The sequence below is a fragment of the Acyrthosiphon pisum genome, chromosome A2 (genome assembly GCF_005508785.2).
Source record: "Acyrthosiphon pisum isolate AL4f chromosome A2, pea_aphid_22Mar2018_4r6ur, whole genome shotgun sequence".
Taxonomy (NCBI): domain Eukaryota; kingdom Metazoa; phylum Arthropoda; class Insecta; order Hemiptera; family Aphididae; genus Acyrthosiphon; species Acyrthosiphon pisum.
The window spans coordinates 107,699,059-107,720,299 of record NC_042495.1 but is presented as its reverse complement, the minus strand read 5'-3'; the positions used below and the strand labels follow the sequence as shown (position 1 = coordinate 107,720,299).

Sequence of the window (21,241 nt, the reverse complement as noted above, 5' to 3'; positions counted from 1 at the left end):
TTAATAAGAGGTCAATTCACTCTAATGTTTAAATTAACGGAGCTACACGTGTTCTACTGAGCATACAATTTACTATGTTACGTACTTGTAAGACGGAGACAACACATGCGAGTATCATGTCCTTTAAAACACCTTTATATATAATGTAAGGCTGGACAAGTTAATGATTTATTTTAACTTAGTAAAGTTTAGTTAATATGCTCCAATAACAAAAAGTTAAACATAAAAGTTAATTTAACTATAGGTTAACTTAGTTAAGTTTAAAGTTAATATACACTTTTTGTTAACTTTTTCTTAAGTTAAAAAAAGTTAAATTGTTTATAGAACGCTAGAGAACTTAATTTTTTTCCAACCCAAAACTAAATTATAGACTATACTGTTTATACTGTATACAGGATTTCCATATAAGTAAGATTCGAATGATATACATTTTTAATTTTAAACAATTCACGGTAAATATTTTTTGACATGGAAACAAAATAGACTGAAATAGTGAAATATAATTAAATTATTAAATATAATAAAACTAAATAAATTAACTTGACTTATTTCTCAAAATTCGTTAATTTCACGTTAATTAAAAAATAAATTTAGTAAGTTAACAGTTAAGTTAATGTCCAGCCTTGATATAATGTGCTTAACAAAAGTTAAATTAATTCTGTTCATTATTATAGCTTTAAATGTTGTATTTGTAAAACTATTGCTGATACAATTTTGAACAGTAATGATATAATAGATTAAAATACATATACATATATTCTATAGTACTACAAAAAATACAAAAAATCAAGATAATTTTATTTTACACATTACATTTACTTAAATAGAGTAATTAAATATTATATATAACAATTTATAAATAATTATTAATACAAATGGGGTATGGTCTGATGACAAAAAAATTATTTTCCAAGTATTAATTTCAATAAATTTAATTTAAAATCCTTATCCAAACACACTTGACAGGAGAAACAGGTTTGTTACAAAAGTTAAATTAATTCTGTTCAATTTTATTGCTTTAAATGTTGTATTTGTAAAAATATTGTTGATTCAATTATGAACAACTAATGATATAAAAGATTAAAATACTTACATATATTTTATAGCACTACAAAAAAAAAAAAATCAAGATAACTTTATGTTACACATTGCATTTACTTAAATAGAGTAATTTAATATTATATACAATTTAAAAATAATTATCAATACAAATGTGGTATGGTCTGATACCAAAAAAATTGTTTTCCAAATATTAATTTCAATAAGTTTAATTTAAAATCCTTATCCTACACACGTGACGGAACAGGTTTGTTAAAACCAACAAGGAGAAAAACAATTATAAAACTACTCGAAGGTCGGTACCACAGGATTAAACGAAGTATCACAATTAATACATGAAACCGGCTTGATTTAAAGAACATAAAATGTCCAGTATACAATACAATTATAAGACAATAGGGTTAATAATTATAAAAAATAATGCCTGATATTGAGTACAATTCAAACTTATTTCAAATCTACAGATTAAATAAATTAAAAAATAATAATTACATAGCAGAGTTTTATGAGGTGTGAAGGGTGTTTGTTTGCAAGACGCATCATGCGGTGAATTAGGGAGGTTACGAACGTAGTTCAGGGCGTATAGCTGACTGCAAATGGAATAAAGTTTCGTATGAGCATGAAGGAACTTTGAAATTTACTCAAGCATAAGAAATATGGTACATAAATGTAATCAATAATCAACTTATTCAAAAGTTAGCGGACACTCTTCTGTCAACTAAGGAGCTGAAACCAAGGTAGTGTAGGCGATTCGAATAACCATTTGAATACCTAGGGCATGACCTACAAAAGATAGGAAACGGCGTTAACCGGGTTCTAACTTGGAGGAACTGTATGCTATGCGTGTGGGTCCCATAACACTGAAGAATATTCAAAAGTTGAACGCTCCAACAAAAAAAGGCTTTCATAGGCATTTTAAGATGAAACTCGGATACGATATCCAGGTCCTTCATGTGTCGAGGGTTCAAATGGTACGAGCGTATTTAGGACATTGTTTATAAAAACAACCAGTGTTCATTGCAAAAAACCAGATCAGTGAGTTTTTAACACTATTTATTTGGAAAAAATTCAAGAGGACAAATGATTTAGAAATGCAGTGTATTCTTGGGCCAGAGTTGGAAAAATATAAGAGAAATCATATTCATCATTTGACCAAGAGATATTGAGAATTTTGAAATCACCACAAAATATAAAAGCACTATTAGGGTTCAAGCTGATGACCAAATTTTACGGCTGTTGGATAATAGGATTAAAAATTTGGGGGAAAGTAAACTGAGCTACGCTCAAACTTAATATTATTAAATACAAATTTCACAAGCAAATGTTCAATATTTTTTAGAGTATTCATTAATAAGTTAGATATGATATATATGCAGATTGCTAAGAAAACACCCCCACCTCCTCTTAGTAATCACTAGGAGTATTCCTATCTAATCGATATACAACATAATTGATTAGACCTAGTTCGTTTTCGTGAATATTATCACTAAGACCGGCAATTAAAAATAAAATGGAAGTCAAAAGAATTAAACAGAAGAGTTAAGCTTAATTCTGATAAATCTAGTTTTGGTAGTATCCAAGATGAATATCAGTAGCGAGACGTTGAGAGTTGAGATGGATTGTTGAAGTGTTCAGGCATGAGACTGGCTCATGGTTGATCCAAGAACCCCCATGGAGTACTTGATACCGTGGTTCCAAGTCTAGGAATCCCGTTGATGAATTTGATGTTAAGGTCAGTTTCACCAGCTGGTTTACAATGGTCCAACTCCTGACAATAATACACGGTCTAACTAAAGTAATAGTAAAAACAGTAGTTGGTCATCTCTGAACCAATAATAGCTATCTTTAAATAGTTGTTTCATTTTTATGGCAATCCGTAAAGATGTGTCCTTGAATGCTTTTTTAAATAATCAATTCGAGAAAATACTTCATCACAGAGATGACATCTAAACGGCTTTTCTCCAGTATGTATTCTTGTATGGGTTTTTAAATTTGCTCTATGAGAAAACGCTTTATAACATACATTACATTTATAGGGTCTTTCGCCGGTATGTGTTTTCATATGGATTTGTATTCTTACCTTATTAGAAAACCTTTTTTTACATATATCACATTTAAGGGGCTTTATTCCGCCATGTTTCTTAGTATGACATTTTAAAATTGACGGTGTGGTAAACCTTTTATCACAGATATTACACTTGTATGGTTTTACTCCAGAATGTACCCAAGAATGATATTTTAAACTCCCTGCATGAGCAAACGATTGATAACAGATATCACATGTAAATGGCTTTTCTCCGGTGTGTATTCTTGTATGTATTATCAAATCAGATGTATAATGGAATCCTTTATTACATATATCACATTTATAATAAGGCCTTACTTCGCTATGTATCTTTGAATGATTTTTTAAATATTTAGATAGAGAAAACACTTTACCACAGATATCACATTTAAATGGTTTTTCACCAGTATGTAACATTGTATGATTTTTTAAATCTGATGCTAGATTAAATCTTCTATTACAAGTAAGACATTTAAATGGTTTTACACCAGTATGTATCCTCATATGCACTGTAAAATTTGATGCAATAGCAAACCTTCTTTCACACGTATCACACTGGTATGGCATTTCTCCGGTATGTGTCTTCGTATGTTTTTTTAAACCTTTTGCAAGAGAAAACCCTTTATCACAGATAGCACATTTATACGACTTTTCACCATTATGAAGCATTATGTGTCTTTTCAACGATGATTTATAACAATATGATTTATGACAAATGGCACAAATGAATGTTTCTTCTCTGGTATGAATCTTCACGTGTCTTTTGAGTTTGGCTTTTGAGTAAAATAATTTATCGCAGGTATTGCATGTGTAATGATCGTCTCCGTTTTGTAATATCTTATCAACGGGAAATTTACTCAGATTTGAAAGTTCATTATTACAAACATTGAGTGTTAAATGCTTTTCCCTTAAGGTAGAATCACTACAAATAATGACTTCCGAAGAGTGACTTTTGTTAAGTACTGCTCCTTCAAATTCAAAACACTCGATAAAATCTTTTTCGAGTTTTATATTGGTTTCGATTGCGTTTACTTTTTCTTCAGTATTACATATAGATCTAAAATATATAATTATTTTTAAAATTTATATTGTTTAAAAATTGAGAATTATTTTATTTTATTCAAAAACAAATATATAGATACTGCACAAAATCAAGAATACATTAGGTTTAAATTGTATGAGATAAACATTAAACTAATTAATTAAAAAATGCTTTTACATATTTGACTAACAATATTGGTCATATATTAAAATCTCCAAATGTGTTGGTCTAGTTGATCATAGCGTTTATAAAATAAAAATATATTAAATAGTTAAATTAAAAATATTGTAAATTACTAATTTTTTATACATAATATACTGTTTTAAGAAAACATATTACATATTCTTAATAAGTATTTATTTTTAGTAAAAAATTCAACCTTAGACACCCGAATAACAGGTATAGGTTGTTTTTAATTATTTTTTTTAATTATTATTCAACTTAAGCCCGGCAACTATAGCCATTAGCTGTTTGTAGGTTTTTTAGTAGGTTTGTTACTGTAGAGTATGGTTGGTTAGAACACGTGTGTAATGTGTATAAGAGGCAAGGATCTATCACTAGAACCCGAGTGGTCACCCATCCGGGAACTAGTGGCACTAGCCGATGCTTGACTTCAGAACTGAAGTCAACCACTTTGTCACATTTTTCTAAAATCAGTCTAAACTAAAACCATGTTTGAAATATACAAGGTTATTGCATATTTACCACTATTCAATCAAATATTTGATGATGAAAACAAAAATGGCAGCGTCAAGGGAGCAAATATTAAACAAGTATATTTGCGCGGGAATTTGAATTTGTTAAGCGTGGAGGATGTATATACCGCGCACATTAAAACCGACACAAAGTTAGATTGGATAAGACACGTCACGCCAATTTTCTTTTGGCGTAAGATACAGACACCGAAAATTGTCGGAGAGACGCGCCGCGTTACAAACTTTGCCGCACAACACCAATCAGACGGCGCGTCAACTGTACAGTACTATACCGCTCCACACTATACACGACGCGCAGCGCACCGTGTAATTCCGGCTTTAGCTTTTGTTAGCATATTTTTGATGATAAGAACATTTTATATTTGTGATATTCCTTTACAAAACCATTTTATTTTTGATGAAAACAATCCTAGTTAATATACAATAATCTGTATATTTCAACAAAATATGGTGCAAATAAAATACGGGGAGGGGGTCGTGCTTTTTTTCAGTTAATAAGGAGTTTTATCTACAACAATTTTCCCAATTTTTTTGGATGCCATCGTTTTTAATTTTGAACTTGTTGATTTTCAACAACAAAAAAGGTGGGCAAGTGGGTGTCACTCTACTGTACAATAGGTTAGGTCGGTGGGTCACTATAATGGATGGTGTTAAATTTGAATTCAATGATAAAATATCTTTGTATACGAAAAACGTTTTTGAGCGAAAACGGTCAGTATATTACCAAGTATATTTTATTATATTAGTTTGAGTAAGGTAATTTATTTACTTATTTACGTGGAACCTTGTTTAGAAATTTTCAATCTTTAGCTATAAAAGTTGAAAATTTTATAAATAACTACAATATTCAATTTTAAATTTGATACATTTTGTCAAATTTCTAACTTTAAATGCTTATAAAAATGTTGACTATTTATTTTTAATATTTTTCAACTGCTACAGTAACAATGTATTGTTGTTTTTGCGCCAATACTACTTTTTTGCTTAAATAGTTTAATAAAGTTATTTAATAGTGTGAATATTGTTACCGATTATTTTGTGTACCATCGAGAGATAGGTTAGGTTAGGTTATACGAAAGTGGCGCCCAACGGGGTTCTTATTCACGGCCGTAGTCATTTTTTTATTGTGCGTGTGGTTTGGTACCTCAACCTTGGCACATTTTAATTTTTTTTTTGAAGTTTTTATGTACGTGAAGAATTTAGTGTTTTTTTTTACAAATTGAAATAAAATACCTTTTTTTGCGCGCGCGTGTGTGTGTGTGTGTGTGTGTGTGTGTGTGTACCGAGTGCGAGTAACACATACGCATTCGATTTTGTCTCACTTGTACCGCGCGAGTACAATATTTGGCTAACAGAGCGTCTACACGTAAACGCCAAGGTGAGTAACGATTTGTAATATAAATATTAATATTAGATTTGTAGATTAGGTTTTTTTTAACAATTTAAATAGGATTTATTTTTTTACTAGTTTAATTTTCTTTTGTCTTTCAAAATTGTATTGAATTTATTTCTGAAATTATTAAAATATTTTAATTTTAAATTCTTAAATTATTCAAAAATTAAGTAGTTAGCGTTAAGTATAAACAGATTAATAAAAATCAACCCCCTTTAATAAAATAAATGTCTTTAAACCAACTCATAAATTCAATTAAATCTTTATGTGATATGAATGACCAATAACTTATAGCCTTAGGTTCAAAAATAACTAAATTAAGAGATATTTATTCTCAGCAAATAAACAGAACTTATTGACCTATAACAAATAAAAACTCAAAAACTAAAATGGAAAAAATGATGAAAAAACCCGAGTTTTTCCGGGCAAGGGTACAAAAAAACATTTTTTACACAATATGAAAAAGCAGCGCAAATAAATAATTGGGTAGACAATGAAAAAATATAATTTTTATCAATATTTCTAAAAGATACAGCTGACAAATTTTTTACAAAATTTTGAAAACAAATCAGAAAGTGGGTATGGGAATATTTAAAAAGCAAGTTTATAAATTAATTCCAACCTACAGGATTTTCAATAATTTTAAAAGATAAATTAGAAAATATGAAACAAAACGACTTAGTCAATTTCTAGTTTCCTTACAGAAATAGAATATTTGTGCAGTCAAGTAGACAATAATATAAAAGAGGAAGATATTTGTGTTTACATACTAAAAGGCATAAGGGAATTAGGGAACCTATATTACACACAATTTCGCTTCATGATAACAGTAATTTAAAAAAAGGTGGGTAAGTGGATGTCGCTCTGCTCTACAGTAGGTTACACTGTAATGGATGGTGTTAAACTTGAATTCAATGATATAATAATATCATTGTATTAGAAAAACGATTCTGAGCGAAAACGGTCAGTCAGCCTATGATATTATTAAGTATATTTGATGATATTATTGTGAATAAAGTAATTATATAACCTATTTAAAGGAGATCTTGATTTAAATTTTCAATCCTTAGCTATAAAAGTTAAACATTTTATACATTTGTAACTACAAAATAATTATTGATTTTAAATTTGATAAATGTTGTCAATATTCGAACTATAATTGCTTATAAAAAATTATTGTGCCTTTATGAATTTTCAATATTTTTCAACTGCTATTGTAACAATATATTATCAGGAGCCTCCCATAAATTTTCACGCTTTTTACCCAACAAATAAAATTTTATTGATATTTACAGAAAAAAAAACTAAAAAAATTGAAAACTGACAATGTCAGTAAAAAGCTCAAAAAGAGTAAAATTATTTTCAAAATTGTATGGTGTATAGAAAATGAAAATATAAACATACGGTAAAAGGTTCATGTATCTACAGTTATTCGTTTTTGAATTACAACGAAATAACAAAATCCGCTACGTGAGAAATGGAGTGAATGTCCAATCTTGTACAAGTATGAAATTCAAACACTCATAAAAATTTAATTTAATTGAAGACATTTTTTTTTTGATAAAGATATAAAACTTATGAGTGATCTTGTATTACATTTTCAAATCTTAGAATTAACAAGAAAAATTTTTATGAATTTCTAACTCAAAATAATTTGCAAATTGTCGTCATTTTTACGTATTATGTCATTATTTGAACTTTAGATATCTATAAAAAAAAATTGTGACTGGATTTTTAATTTTTTTCATCTGCCTTTGAAAAAATTTACTAGGAGCCTTCTATTAAATTTTCAAGATATTTTGACCAACAAATAAAATTTTATAGATATTTATAGAAAAAAAAACTAAAAAAAAAATGGAAACTGATAATGTCCGTAAAGAGCTCAAAATAAGTCAAAATATTCGGAAAATTGTATGGTGTATAAATGCTAATATAAACTTTCGGTCAAAATTTCATGTACCAACGGTCAGTTGTTTAAGGGACCTCACTACTACGTCTTTTTTTGTCAAAAACTACTGTCTCTAATTCCAAAGATACGTGCCGACAATTATCACGATTTTTATTCTGAAAAAATATTCGGATTGTCCGTAATATATACAAGGAAATGGTCGAGCCACATTTTTAATTTTTGTAATTTAAAATGCAATAAAAATTGTAAAAAATTCAAAAAAATTCAGAATTTCTAACTTAAATATTTAATTAACTAAATACAATTTTAAAAATGTACCTCGACCGATGCCTCGTAGATGTTGTGGAAAAAAAGAATATTTTGTCAGAATGCAAATCGAGTTAATCGTTGCGACGTATTGTTGGAATTAGAATCGTGTGGTTAAGTGAAAAATAAACATATTTGTATGATCACAATATTACATACTGACATGTGCGTGCGAGTGCGTGTGAGAGCCCTCCGTACCGCTACAATTGAACCGCATGGATGCCACACACACTAATAATCATTTACGACTATCACATTGATCTCGGGTGGCGACAACGAGATTAGAAATTGCCTAAATGATTCTCCTTAAATCAATGCGATGGCAAGGCCCCTTAAGAGTTGCACCAAAAACCAAAATCAATTTTCTCGATAACAGATTTTGCGTAAAAATTCCCGTTTTTCCTTAATTTTTCTTTTGTTTTTCACAGCGCTTTTGAAAACTACTGGAAAATTTTTACTTTTGACCAAATAGATTCACTTTCCTAACAGAAAAGATACTGGTGAAGAAAATCTAAGCATTTTTACTGTCCTAAAAGGTGATGACAGACACAAAAATAAAAAACCAAAACACACATCATTATAAAATCAATACATTCATCGTTTCACTCATAATCTAAAATACAAACTTATGCAATTTAGAATTAATTCAAGAAACTTAGGACTTAGCGAACGGTCAATTTAAACGAACAGGCAATGAAATTAAATATTGAAACAAAAGACAGTAACCAAGAAATTAAACGTTTAAATACCAAATTAGAACTTAGAAGGCAGGGACAGTTACTATAAAAAAAAAAATTGATTAACTAGGTTTTGTATTATTATTATTATTATCAGCAGTTAATAAAGTTCAGTTGTTAACCAGCACTCGTCGTGTATACCATTACAACATTGCGCTGTGGACAGAAAACCAGGGACGGAAACCGGTTAATATTCGGTTTTGATGATTTATCTTAACCGTAACCAGAGCGGGAGCAATAAAACAAGAGAGCGGTTTTCAAGTCCGAGATTGAAACCCATGGTTATTTGAACGGTAACCAAAACCGAAACCGTTTTTTTTTACTTAGTGGTTAACCGGTTTTTTAAATTAAATGATTACTGATACTATTATGTTATTTAATATTTTAGAAATATCCAAACATAAAACATTAAAACGAGAGTCGATATTCTGTGAATATAACGGTTAAACTATACAATTCTCTGTAGATATAATAAATATAAATTGAATTCCACTTATATTTTGTTATACAAGTTGATTATACTATTAGGTAGGTAAATATTATATATTATATACCTAGTAATTAGTATACATTGCCATATAAATTTTCGTGTTTTGTGAACACCGTCTGTTATGCACTTATGCTAGTATTGATCACTAGATTAAGATTTTGAATTTCTCAGAATATTTGATACCTACCTAATTGATTTAGTGATTAGTTTAAGTTTATCAATACAGGTTACTTATTAATTCTTAGTTATTAGTTATTAATAAATAATATACCTAGTGTCCGACGTCGACTAGTCGCAATAACTTGTTATTGGAAAAAAATATACGTAGGTACAAATTAATAATAGACCGTATATAGTCGTAATGACTAATGTCGTATATTAATTCATTTAAGTTATTCGTATTTGTAATTTTCTATCAATAATATAAGCCATAAGGTTTTCGATGAGTACTGAAAGTTATAGCTATTTATAACTTAAATAATTAATTGTTGATACTATTATCTTTGCAGTTTATTAGCTTAATAATTTTCGGTATTATGATTTGTGATAATGTGATTTCGTATTTTCATAGTATTTATTTGAAATACGGCAGTGCGTAATGTCAATTCGCGTTAAGTTGCCGTGCGAATGTCGAGTAACTAAATTATTATTAAAATATTTTGTTAAAACTTTAAACGGTGTTATGGGCAAGCGAAATCCCGTTGAAGAGTTATTTTTTAAATTCGATGACGATTCTAACAAATCAAAATTGAAAGCTGCCCTAGTTATCTTATTGGGAGGCATGCAACAAACCTCGAGAAACATTTGCAAAAAATTCATCCTGATGATTGTGTATATTCGTTATTCAATTATGAACCCAAATGAAAAGGGTGTTGTATTAAAAATTTAAAAATACTTAATTTTTTTTTTTACCTCTATAGAGCGGTTAACCGAAGACCAAAACCTTAGTAAAAGAAAACTGGTTTTAAAAACCGACACCAAAACCTACAACTTTTATTTTGAGTTAATGCTCAAAATAAAACCGGGGAACAAAACCTTAAATATAAAAAACCGATTTTAAAAACCAAAACCGAAACCGCCAAAATTTTTTTTGGTTTCCGTCCCTGCAGAAAACACGTATTTAATGATTTTACGGTGTTTCTTAGATTAATTAGTGTTCTTAAATTGTTTAAATCGTGTTATAGTGTGCTATTAGTTGTGTTTTGAAATTGGACTTATAATAGTACTGCCGGAACTGAGTGTAACAGGTAATTTGGAAGCTATTTGGAAAACGTGATACCAGCGTTTTAACAACTTTATGTTAGCAACGGAAAAATTAAGCAAACATCGAAGGTTACTATTTTGTTGACATCGTTAGATGATGGTACAAACATTTATAACACGTTTAAGAGTGAAAAATCAATGATTATGGTCAGTCTTGTAAAGTATTCGAATAAATGTATTCGAATAAAAGTATTTGAATACTTTTTTTGTATTCGAATACTATTTTAAATACTTTTTTTTTAAAGTATTCAAATACGTATTCTGAATACTTTTATTTGTATTTTTTATTCATTAAAAAAATACTTTTTTCCGAAACCAGAAAAATAGTTTTAAAGTTGTGACAAGACTGAAGACATATATTATTATAAGCCATGAACATTATAGTTTTCGTATCGGTGGTATCACAATTCACAATAGTGGTTAAAATGTATAAATAACTTATGATTACGATATTTGTTGAATTCTGGGAAAGTTGGGTTTATTTGTTATCCTTATCTGGTTAACTAATGTCTATTATTAGTTATTCTTATTACGAAATACGTTCATTGGTGCTGTCTGCTGCCGCTGAAAGCAGTGCGAGCGACTGAACAAACGAGTCAAACGACAGACCACAATCGAAATCGAAATCTCTACAACACTGAACAGTGAACACACGTATTTTAATAAAAGAAATAGATAATAGTGTAGTGTTTTACTTTAATGTAATAGTACTTAGTAGCAAGAGTGCTTTAATAGTTAATTGCATACATCTTAAAGTGAAAGTTTTTGTTATTTTACGTTATTAATTATTATGTCCTCCTCCACATTGACTGATGAAATGGAAGATGATCCTGTATCGGCTGTATCTAATTCGAATATCAGTATTCAAACACCAGTACAGTGTTCGAAACTTCCTTGGGATATATACAATGAGCATTTTAAAACTGTAAAATTAATTAAAGATGAAATAATATTCCAAACGTTCGAAGTTAAATGCGTACATTGTCCATCAACAAAAACTCGTACAGCTGATACCAGATCGAAATCGAACCTACGAAATCATTTAAAGGTATACTTTACTTATACCTAAGTCCTAAATTAATATTACCTATATTATATTGTTATTATATTATATTCTATATATTATTATCATAAACATATTAATAATAAATATATTTGTAATTTTTTTTATAGATTCAACATTCCAATTTAAAGAGTGTTAAGGAACTATTAAATTAAAAAAATGCTTCTAATAATCAAATTAACGAAACCGAAAAAAGTGAAACTGAAGTATTAAATTCTCCAAAAAGATCTAAGCACATTCAAAAGTATGATCGTAATCAACCCACGTTATTAGAGTATACTTCGGTTAAAAAGAGCTGTACAAGTCAAGGTAAAAATTAGAACTTGTTCAAATAAATATTTTATTTGGTATTTTTAATTTTAACCAATCATTTTAATATTTTTTTGTTTTAGATGAACTTGATGTATTAGTCCAAAACGTTATTGTGAATGCGTGTTTACCTTTTAGCATAGTTGATCATTTTGATTTCAAAACTTTAATTCAAAAAGGCTTTCCTGGGAGAACACTTATGTCTCGTCCAACTTTAATGAAAAGATTAAATACCCAATTCCAACACCATTTAATCCGTCTTAAAGAAGAAATGACTAATATTGAATATTTTACTACCACTGCTGACTGCTGGTCAATATTTAAAAGGTAAGTTATTTAACCGACATTGCTAAATACATTTAGATAATTTATTACATTTTAATTTTTTGATAGATCATACATAGGCATTACTTGTCATTGGATAATTGATGAAGATCTAACTAGAAAATCATGTGTATTGACCGTAAAACGATTGGAAGGGAGACACACATTTGATGTCTTAGCAAAGGAAATGGAATCTGTGTACTTAAAATATGATATAAATAACAAAATAAGTTATACAACTACAGACAACGGTTCGAATTTTGTTAAGAGTTTTAAGTAAGTAATTGGTATTACATGATAAATTATAAAATTCAAAAGTTATAAATTTTATTATTATTTAATGATTTTAAAATAATTTATCTATTGGCAATTGGCTATTGGCCAATCACCATGAGTTAATTTCATTAATGATAAAATTATAAATTATTATATCAATTTTAAATCAATTTTCTAGGCTGATAAAACCATTTATTTTTTTCATCATTACTTATTCTTAATACCATAATTTATGGTAAAACGATAGAGATGCTTAAACGGCATTGCTCTGGTGAAAAAAACTTTATAAAAGATACTGTTTTTTTAATTCCTGAACGAAAAGAAAAACAGACAATCGAAAATGTTGTAACTGAATTAAAACTAAAAACTACGAGTTGTGAGTATGGGGAACTAGAAGAGTCCATAATAAGGGACCAGCTGGTGTTGAATGTCGGAGACCAAGGGTTGCAATAAAGATTAATTGGTATTCCAGATCTGAAGCTTGATAAAGCAGTATTACTGATTAAACAGGTTGAGAATACTAAAGAGCAAGTCTGACAAATAAATAATGACAATAAAGTGAAAATTGATATAATTCAAAATGGAAACAGACAAAAGAACTTCTCGAAAAAGAAAAATAATTATTCAAAATCGAGTTGATATGGAAAAACAAGTGAAAACCAAGCACCCAGGTCAGAAACGACTAATTCCAGTAAGTTGTATAACTGTAAAAAATGTGGAACAGAACACGAACGGTTTAAATGCCCCGCCTTTGGATTAAGATGCAATGTTTACGGCTATAAAATTCATTTTGTAGCTAGTTGTTTTAGTAAAACAAAATATCGGAAAGTTCAAATGGTCATGCAAAGTGAAGATTCATAAACAGATGAAGAATCAGGTATTGATCACTTGGTGGGTATAAATGAAGTATCCAAGGTCCATAAAGTCGAAACAGTTGATGAACAACACACATGGAAGAAGGCAATTTCAATCAATGGAAGGAATGTGGAGTTCAAACTGGATACAGGCTCTCAGTAAATTTAATACCTTTGTATATTTTTAAGAAGTTGGGACAAATACTTAATATTAATAAAATTAAAGTAGTGCTTGAAGCGTATGGGGGATTTAGAATGAAACCACTTGGGCAAATCAAGTTAAATTGTTTGGTTAAAGGAAAAATACTAAATGCTGAGTTTTTAATTGTTGATAAAAGAGTAAGTCCTATATTAATTTTAAAAAGCTGTAATAGTTTTGGTCTGGTTAAAAGAGAAAATATTAGTGAAATACAAAAGTCAAATAAAGAAGATTAAGAAAGGGACAAATTTGTGAAGGAGCATAAGACAATATTTGAAGGTATAGGCACATTCCCAGGTAAATATAAGATTAAAATTCTAGATAACACTGTAGGTGTAATAAATCCACCAAGAAGGGTTTTGACGGCTATATTAGAAAGACTTAAAATTGAATTATTAAATCTAGAGAAAAATAGAATATAGAGAAGGTGAAAGAGCCCAAAGAATGGTCTAGTAATCTGGTTATAGTGCAGAAACCAAACAAGACCATAAAACTATGTCTATATCCGAAAGAGCTGAACAAAATTATTAAACGTGCTACCTGTTAATACGTACGTTCAGTGACATTAGGAGTAAATTGATGAATTAACGATTTATCACTGTACTTGATAAAAGAAAGGATTTTGGCAGATAAAGTTAAACAACAAATCCACTGATATATGTACTTTCAGTACACCCATAGCCATAGGATACTACAAATTCTTGAGATTATCGTTTGGACTTTCATGTGCACCAGAGGCGTTTATCAGGTTAAGTAATGTTTATCAGGAATCAACAATGTTATAAACAGGGCTCGGAAGTTGTAGCAAATGCATATTTTTCTTGGTTCGTCCTAGAATATCCAAAGTAAGATACAAATATGTATCACACTTCTCTGATGTCATACACAAATCAGAAATTTGATATGCCCAGATTGAAAAGGAATTCTTGAGTATAATTTTTGCATGTAGAAAATTGAATTATTTAATTTATGGTAAACCTATTACCATGCTAACGGACCATAAGCCACTTGTAGCAATAATGAACAAAGACATTAATAAAATGCCATCAAATAGGCTACAAAAGATGCAAATTAAACTTCTTGACTATAGCATGACATTGATATATTTACCGAGGAAATATATGCATATTGCAGATTTACTATCCAGAAATTTTAGCGATGAAGTTATAAGTAAGAGTGAGTTTGACACTGTTAGTACAGTTCATTTCATCAACCATTATAATGAGAATAACACTGTATATGACTTGAGAAAGGCGACTGAACAAGATCCAGTTTTAAGAAAAAATAATGGAATATTATAAAATGGATGACCTGAAACTAAGACAATTAATGATGACAGTAGGCTCTATTTCAAGCAGAGGAATGATATTATGGAAGAGGAAGGAATAGTTTATTTACAACACAAAATTATCATATCATATAAAGTGAGGCCAACAATTCTAAAGTTATTAAATGAAAGCCATATGGGCATTTCAAAATCAAAAAAATCGAGCTAAAAATATCTTTTATTGGCTGGGCATGTTAAACGACATCGAACAGCATATAATCATTAATCAGTTGTAAGACTTATGAAATATATAGAAGTTGAAACAGGAAAAATAAATTAATATACCATGAGATACCTAATTTACCCTTTGAAAAGGTAGCAACTGATGTATTAAGCCATGGAAATACCGATTATTTAGTACTAATAGTGGATAATTAGGGAAACTCAAAAATAAGACTGCAATACATATTAGTAAGAAATTAAAGGGATCTTCAGCAGATTTGGTATTCCTAGAGTACTGGTGGCTGACACTATGCCATTCGATTCTCACCAATTTAAGTCCTTTGCAAAGCTGTGGAATTTTAAAATTGTAACCTCAAGTCTAGAATATGCTCAAAGTAACAGGTTGGCTGAAATGGCTGTTCATATAGCAAAACAAATTTTGAAAATTTGCTTAAGAGATCAGAATGAAATAGAAATAGCTCTTTTGGAGTACAGGTGCACACCGGTGGGAAATCTAGGGGTGGCACCTAGTGAGTTACTGATGAGTAGGCTGTTACAAACTAAATTACCTACAGCCGATATTAATTCAAGACCTAGAGTTCAGGATATCAAAGATCAACAAATTAAAATACAAGAGAGTTACAAGGCTTGGTATGATAAAAGGGCAAACAGAAAAGAAATGGAATTAATAAAAGGACAAACAGTAATGGTTAAAAAAAAATATGGATGGACCTGGTGTAGTTGTTAAGAAGGCGGAAACGTCAAGATCGTATTTTCTTGTTTTATTATGTATATAATAAAACAAGAAAATAGGAGAATCATTAGAAGGAATTTATGTCGTTTAAGACTCAGTAGAAACAAAATTCAATATTTAATTTGACTAGTTGTCAACATTGTGTTATACATGTATTATTATTTCATAATTTATTATAGTTACTTTATTGTCTTAATGTTGTTGTCATAAATGTATTATTATTATTTTAATATTATTATTGTTACTTAATAGTTATATACTTACTTCAATTCTATGAAGTATTGTTTTGTTTTCAAATTTTAATTTATTTGTTTAATGTATTAACAATAACGTATAAGAAGAGAGGTGTTGTATTATTATTATTATTACTAGCTCTAAGTTAAACTCGGGGGCTGTTGGATTCGCTGAGAGTGGTACCCACTTTTGGATTTTGGAGACAATGACGTTGGAATTATAGAAGTCGCAAAGGTTGTAAGACGAAAGTTTAGGATTTGTGATAAGGATTCGTGATATGAATTGGAGATAAGGCTTGGCGCTTTGGCCGGAATGTTTAAAAGTTTGAGCAATCCGTCACGAACATTGTAAATGGATATAATCTCCAGGATCTCTAGGAGTTTTTCTGTTTCTTTTGGTTGTTAAAATTGTTAAAAAGTGCAGATTCGATAGCTGTATTCGATTGTCTAGCTATCAGTCATCAATTCACATTGGTAGGCAATCCTACTTTATATTATCGAAAACCACTTGACAGACAAAACTAATAAATAATCATTATGTAAACACCGCAAACAAGAAGATGGAAGAGACACAAAAATTAACCATCAAATTAATAAATATAAAAAATTGTTGATGACAGTCAGCATGAAGAAATCATATAAAAATTGACAAATCGAAAAAATAGAATTCTGGACACAATAATTATAGAAGGTTTTGAAATAATATAAATTTTATCCTATCCCGAAAGTTTTTCTCTCACAAAAAATATATGTAAGTCATTCCTATTTATCCGTCCACACTCTAAGCCCCAAAAATATGTACAACTAATAAGGCAAGTAGCATTTACCTATAAGCTGATATTGTGACTACCCCTCCCTGCCCATACTTAATTAATTTATAAAATGTTAAAAATTAACCTATTACTGTTCTGAAACATCTCATATACCTATATGCAAACTTGTTAAGTCATATATTATGTTACATGTATACTGTATAGTGTATACTGTATACTCTGTTAAGACAACAAATGACAAAGCTGAATTTTTTTCTCTCCCTTCTCTTAATTTTTGTATGCATTTTCTTGCATAGTTTTAAATTTAAAATATGAGGACATATTTTTTATAACATAAGAGAGTGTTGTATGTGCCAATATTACTTTCTACTTAAATAGTTTAATGTTTCATATTCGTAATAATAGGCCAACAAAGCAAATGAGCTGAGGCAGCACTTAATAAAATAATATTTAAGGATGTAAGTACCACGGTAGAGGAACAGTGCGGGTCTTCAGCAAGGTCTGTATATTTGTAAGTAGTCCATCGAGACTCGTATTTTTGTGTGTTTGTTTTATGTTTGATAAAGTTATTTAATAGTGTGAATATTTTCATCGATTATTTTGTGTACCATCGAGAGATAGGTATACGACGTGACAGTGTCAGATCTGTATTAAATTTTCACGCATTTTTACCCAACAATTAAAATATTATTAATATTTATAGAAAAAAAAACTAAAAAATTCAAAATTGAAAATGTCTATAAACAGCTCAAAACAAACTAAAATATAATGAAAATTATATCAAGTACTAATGGGAATTGATAAAATTAACATAATATGGTGTAAACTTCAAGTATCTGCAGTTATTCGTTTTTAAATTACAAAAAAAAAAAAAAATAGCTACTAGAGAATTTGACTGAATATACAATCTTGTAAAATTATGAACTTCAAACACTCATAAAAAATTAATTTGATTGCTTGTAGACATTATTTTTTTTGATAAAGGTTTAGACTAAGTCATGAGGGACCTTGTATTACATTATCAAATCTATGATTTAAATAAAAAAATTTTATGATTTTCTAACACAAAATAATTTGCACATTTTTGTGAATTTTACGTATTTTGTCAATATTAATTGATCTTTAAATGCATATAAAAAAAATTGTTAATTATATTCCTATGTAATCTATATATATAAAAATCTAATGCTGTTTTCGTCTTTAATAATTTTCGTCTTAAATAATTTGTGAGAGTCCAGAGAATGTTTAAAAGGTGAGTGAGTATGAAAATGTTTGGAATTAATTTTTAATATTAAATTTAAATTTGCCGGGTGTATTTCGGATATTCCCGTGACCAACCCCGATAGTAGGTTTCCAGGTACCTGTAACCTGACCTTTTTTCTTTTGAGTTATTAATTTTACTTGAAAGTGAAAAAAATATTTTTAAACCAGATATTAACTGAAACCTGGCATGATACAAATTCTTGTAATATATTTTTACCATATTATGACGTTTTTTTCAAAAAAAAAAAAACCAAAATGATGGTGTTATAATTTTTTTTAAAAATAATTTATGTTTAGATTGTATTGAGTTTGATGTAATAGAGCCAAATATTGTAAAAATAACTTTAAATATTGTAAATAGTATTATAATTTTTTTCTGTGACTATGATATTACGCGTGTCTGTACTTCTGGTAGTATGGTGTGCAAATGAGATGAACTTATATTGTGTATAGGCACCGTGGCAAGGCAATGGAGAGATAACTAATAAATATAATATGTGTATTGGTTTATATTATCTGTGTGCATTTAATCGTTTAAAATATAATTGGAGTATTGGTATAAGGGCGATGCATGAGATTATTTTTATATCATTTTTATAAACTTCTCGGAACAATTCTTATTTTTGACCTTTGGACAAAAAGGATAAGTTGCAAGTAGCTGGAAACCCGAGGGCTACCGTGCGCCCGTGCCGTGCAACACAATACGTATTGGCAGTGAATAATTATAATTGTTAATTACTCCACTAAAACGCAACATTTTTGAAAATCTTTTCTCATTGCACGGTGAAAATATGAGAAGAACCTCTATTTTAAATTTCAAGTTCGTACGATGCGTAGTTTTTGAGTTACAACGATGAGTGAGTCAGTGGTATTTGGATTTTATATGTATAGATTATCATTTCCTACTTCTGAGAGATTTTTTAAATGTATTTCGAATAGGAGAAATATTTTTCGGGATATATATTTTATTGGAGATATTTGGACCTGAAACCATTCTTAATATAGTAATTTATACAAATTTGTATAATTATTGGGCTTTGATATTTTAATATTCTTAAATAAATAAATCAATATTAATAATGTATTAGTTTTGTATTGTGGTTTTTAAATGTTTATTATTTGCATATTAGGTATAGGTAGAACGCCAAATGAGGTAATTTTTTGATATACGGCTAGAATTGGCTTAATGCCGTCTAATCTTTCAAACATTAAAATAAAAGAAGTCATTACAGAAGAAGATTTAGAAATAATTACCAAAAAACCAATCACTGATGAAGATAAAATTACAGAAAAAAATATTGAATTTCAACAAAATTTGGAAATTAAAGAAAAGTTTCTTCAGTTTGAAATAGGAACAACTATAAGTGTAACTATACCTGATGTACATAGTAAGTACACATTTACTAGCAGTTGTCACCCATGTTGAACACAACTTACACAAACTGTGCAAGTTAAACTCTAAATGGAAAATATTTCATTAAAATTAAAAATATTTTTTCTAAAGTAGGTAACCTACAATAAATTACACACTCCTAAAAATACCTATTTGCGAATAAAAACAGTTGAACATGAGCAAGTTAACAATCAACAATCAAATTAGCAGACGATAGACAGTTGACATTGAGGAAGCAGCTACTAATAATTCTGTTGCGGGCCCTCAAGGGAACCATCGCTGCTATTAATATGTTACAACAATGGACGTTGGCCTGTCACAGGACTGAAAAGTTTTGTAACAGTGAAATACGTTACAAAAAGACAACATATAAAAATAAATAAATAATAATAATAATACATTATTTCTTTTTAAAAATACCTACATAATTTGTCAATTAATATTATTTGAGATTCACGTGCATATCTGATCTATGACAATAATTACCCTTGTATTTAGTTATAAAGTGACCATCCAGTTTCTAATGACAATTACCTTTGTATTTGGTCAACAATGTTAGTAACCGGCAAATAATGTAAATTTCCGTTTAACGTAATTTGCCATAACTAGAGCACGGATTTTTAGGTTCTTAAAAGCTTAAAATATGATACTAATATGCTCTAAAAAAACCCTAAAATATTCTCTAAATATGCTTTAAACTTTTAAATATGCAAATAATATAATTTTTGTTTTTAAATGGTTGCCATGAGTGACGTCGTATAAAATGATTCGTTCTATAAATTTCAATACAGAATTATAGTGAACATTTAAGTCGTTGCCACGGGAAAAAACAAACTATAAACAGATATTTTATGATTCACATTTGTTTTTAGTAAAATGCCGCCAAAAAAGTCTAACCTCGACAATGCGTATAGCAATGAGGCACGACGCAAACGTGTTGTAAGACATCATGAATCGGCTAAAGAAATTGTTGCAAGAAACGCAGCTCAAAGAATCAGGGCAGCACAGAGTTGTGCACAAGAATCTAGAGAGCAGCGTGATTAACGTCTGCGACAAAACATTTTGAGAACAAGAGTGGTGCGTGAACAGAATATATATACACATTTAGAGCCCAAGATGGAGCGAGACAGCAAAGGAATCGCATATTAACCCGTGTATCATTTTTTTCGTCTTGCATTCGAATATGCTCCAGACATAAATTACTCTGCGCATTTCTAATATTGCAATCGGTGCAATGGACAAAGTATATGAATATTGTCAGGCCTTAAAATTCCGCAATGAAGCAACCGGCATGTGTTGCGCATCAGTAAAAGTGGTACTGTTACCTCTTC

The 21,241-nt window shown here is 29.3% G+C and overlaps 1 protein-coding gene across 2 annotated transcripts in view; it reads right to left on the bottom strand.

The window, feature by feature from the left end:
* Nucleotides 1-884: 884 nt before the first annotated feature.
* The window catches only part of LOC100161898 (zinc finger protein 664-like), a 29,240-nt gene continuing 8,883 nt past the window's right edge, over nucleotides 885-21,241 (bottom strand). For both annotated transcript variants that reach the window (XM_029489427.1, XM_016808471.2), the window contains exon 4: nucleotides 885-4,181. In XM_029489427.1, the coding sequence (XP_029345287.1) occupies nucleotides 2,924-4,181 (1,258 nt within the window). In that variant the 3' untranslated portion in view covers nucleotides 885-2,923. The remainder of the gene's footprint in view (nucleotides 4,182-21,241) is intronic.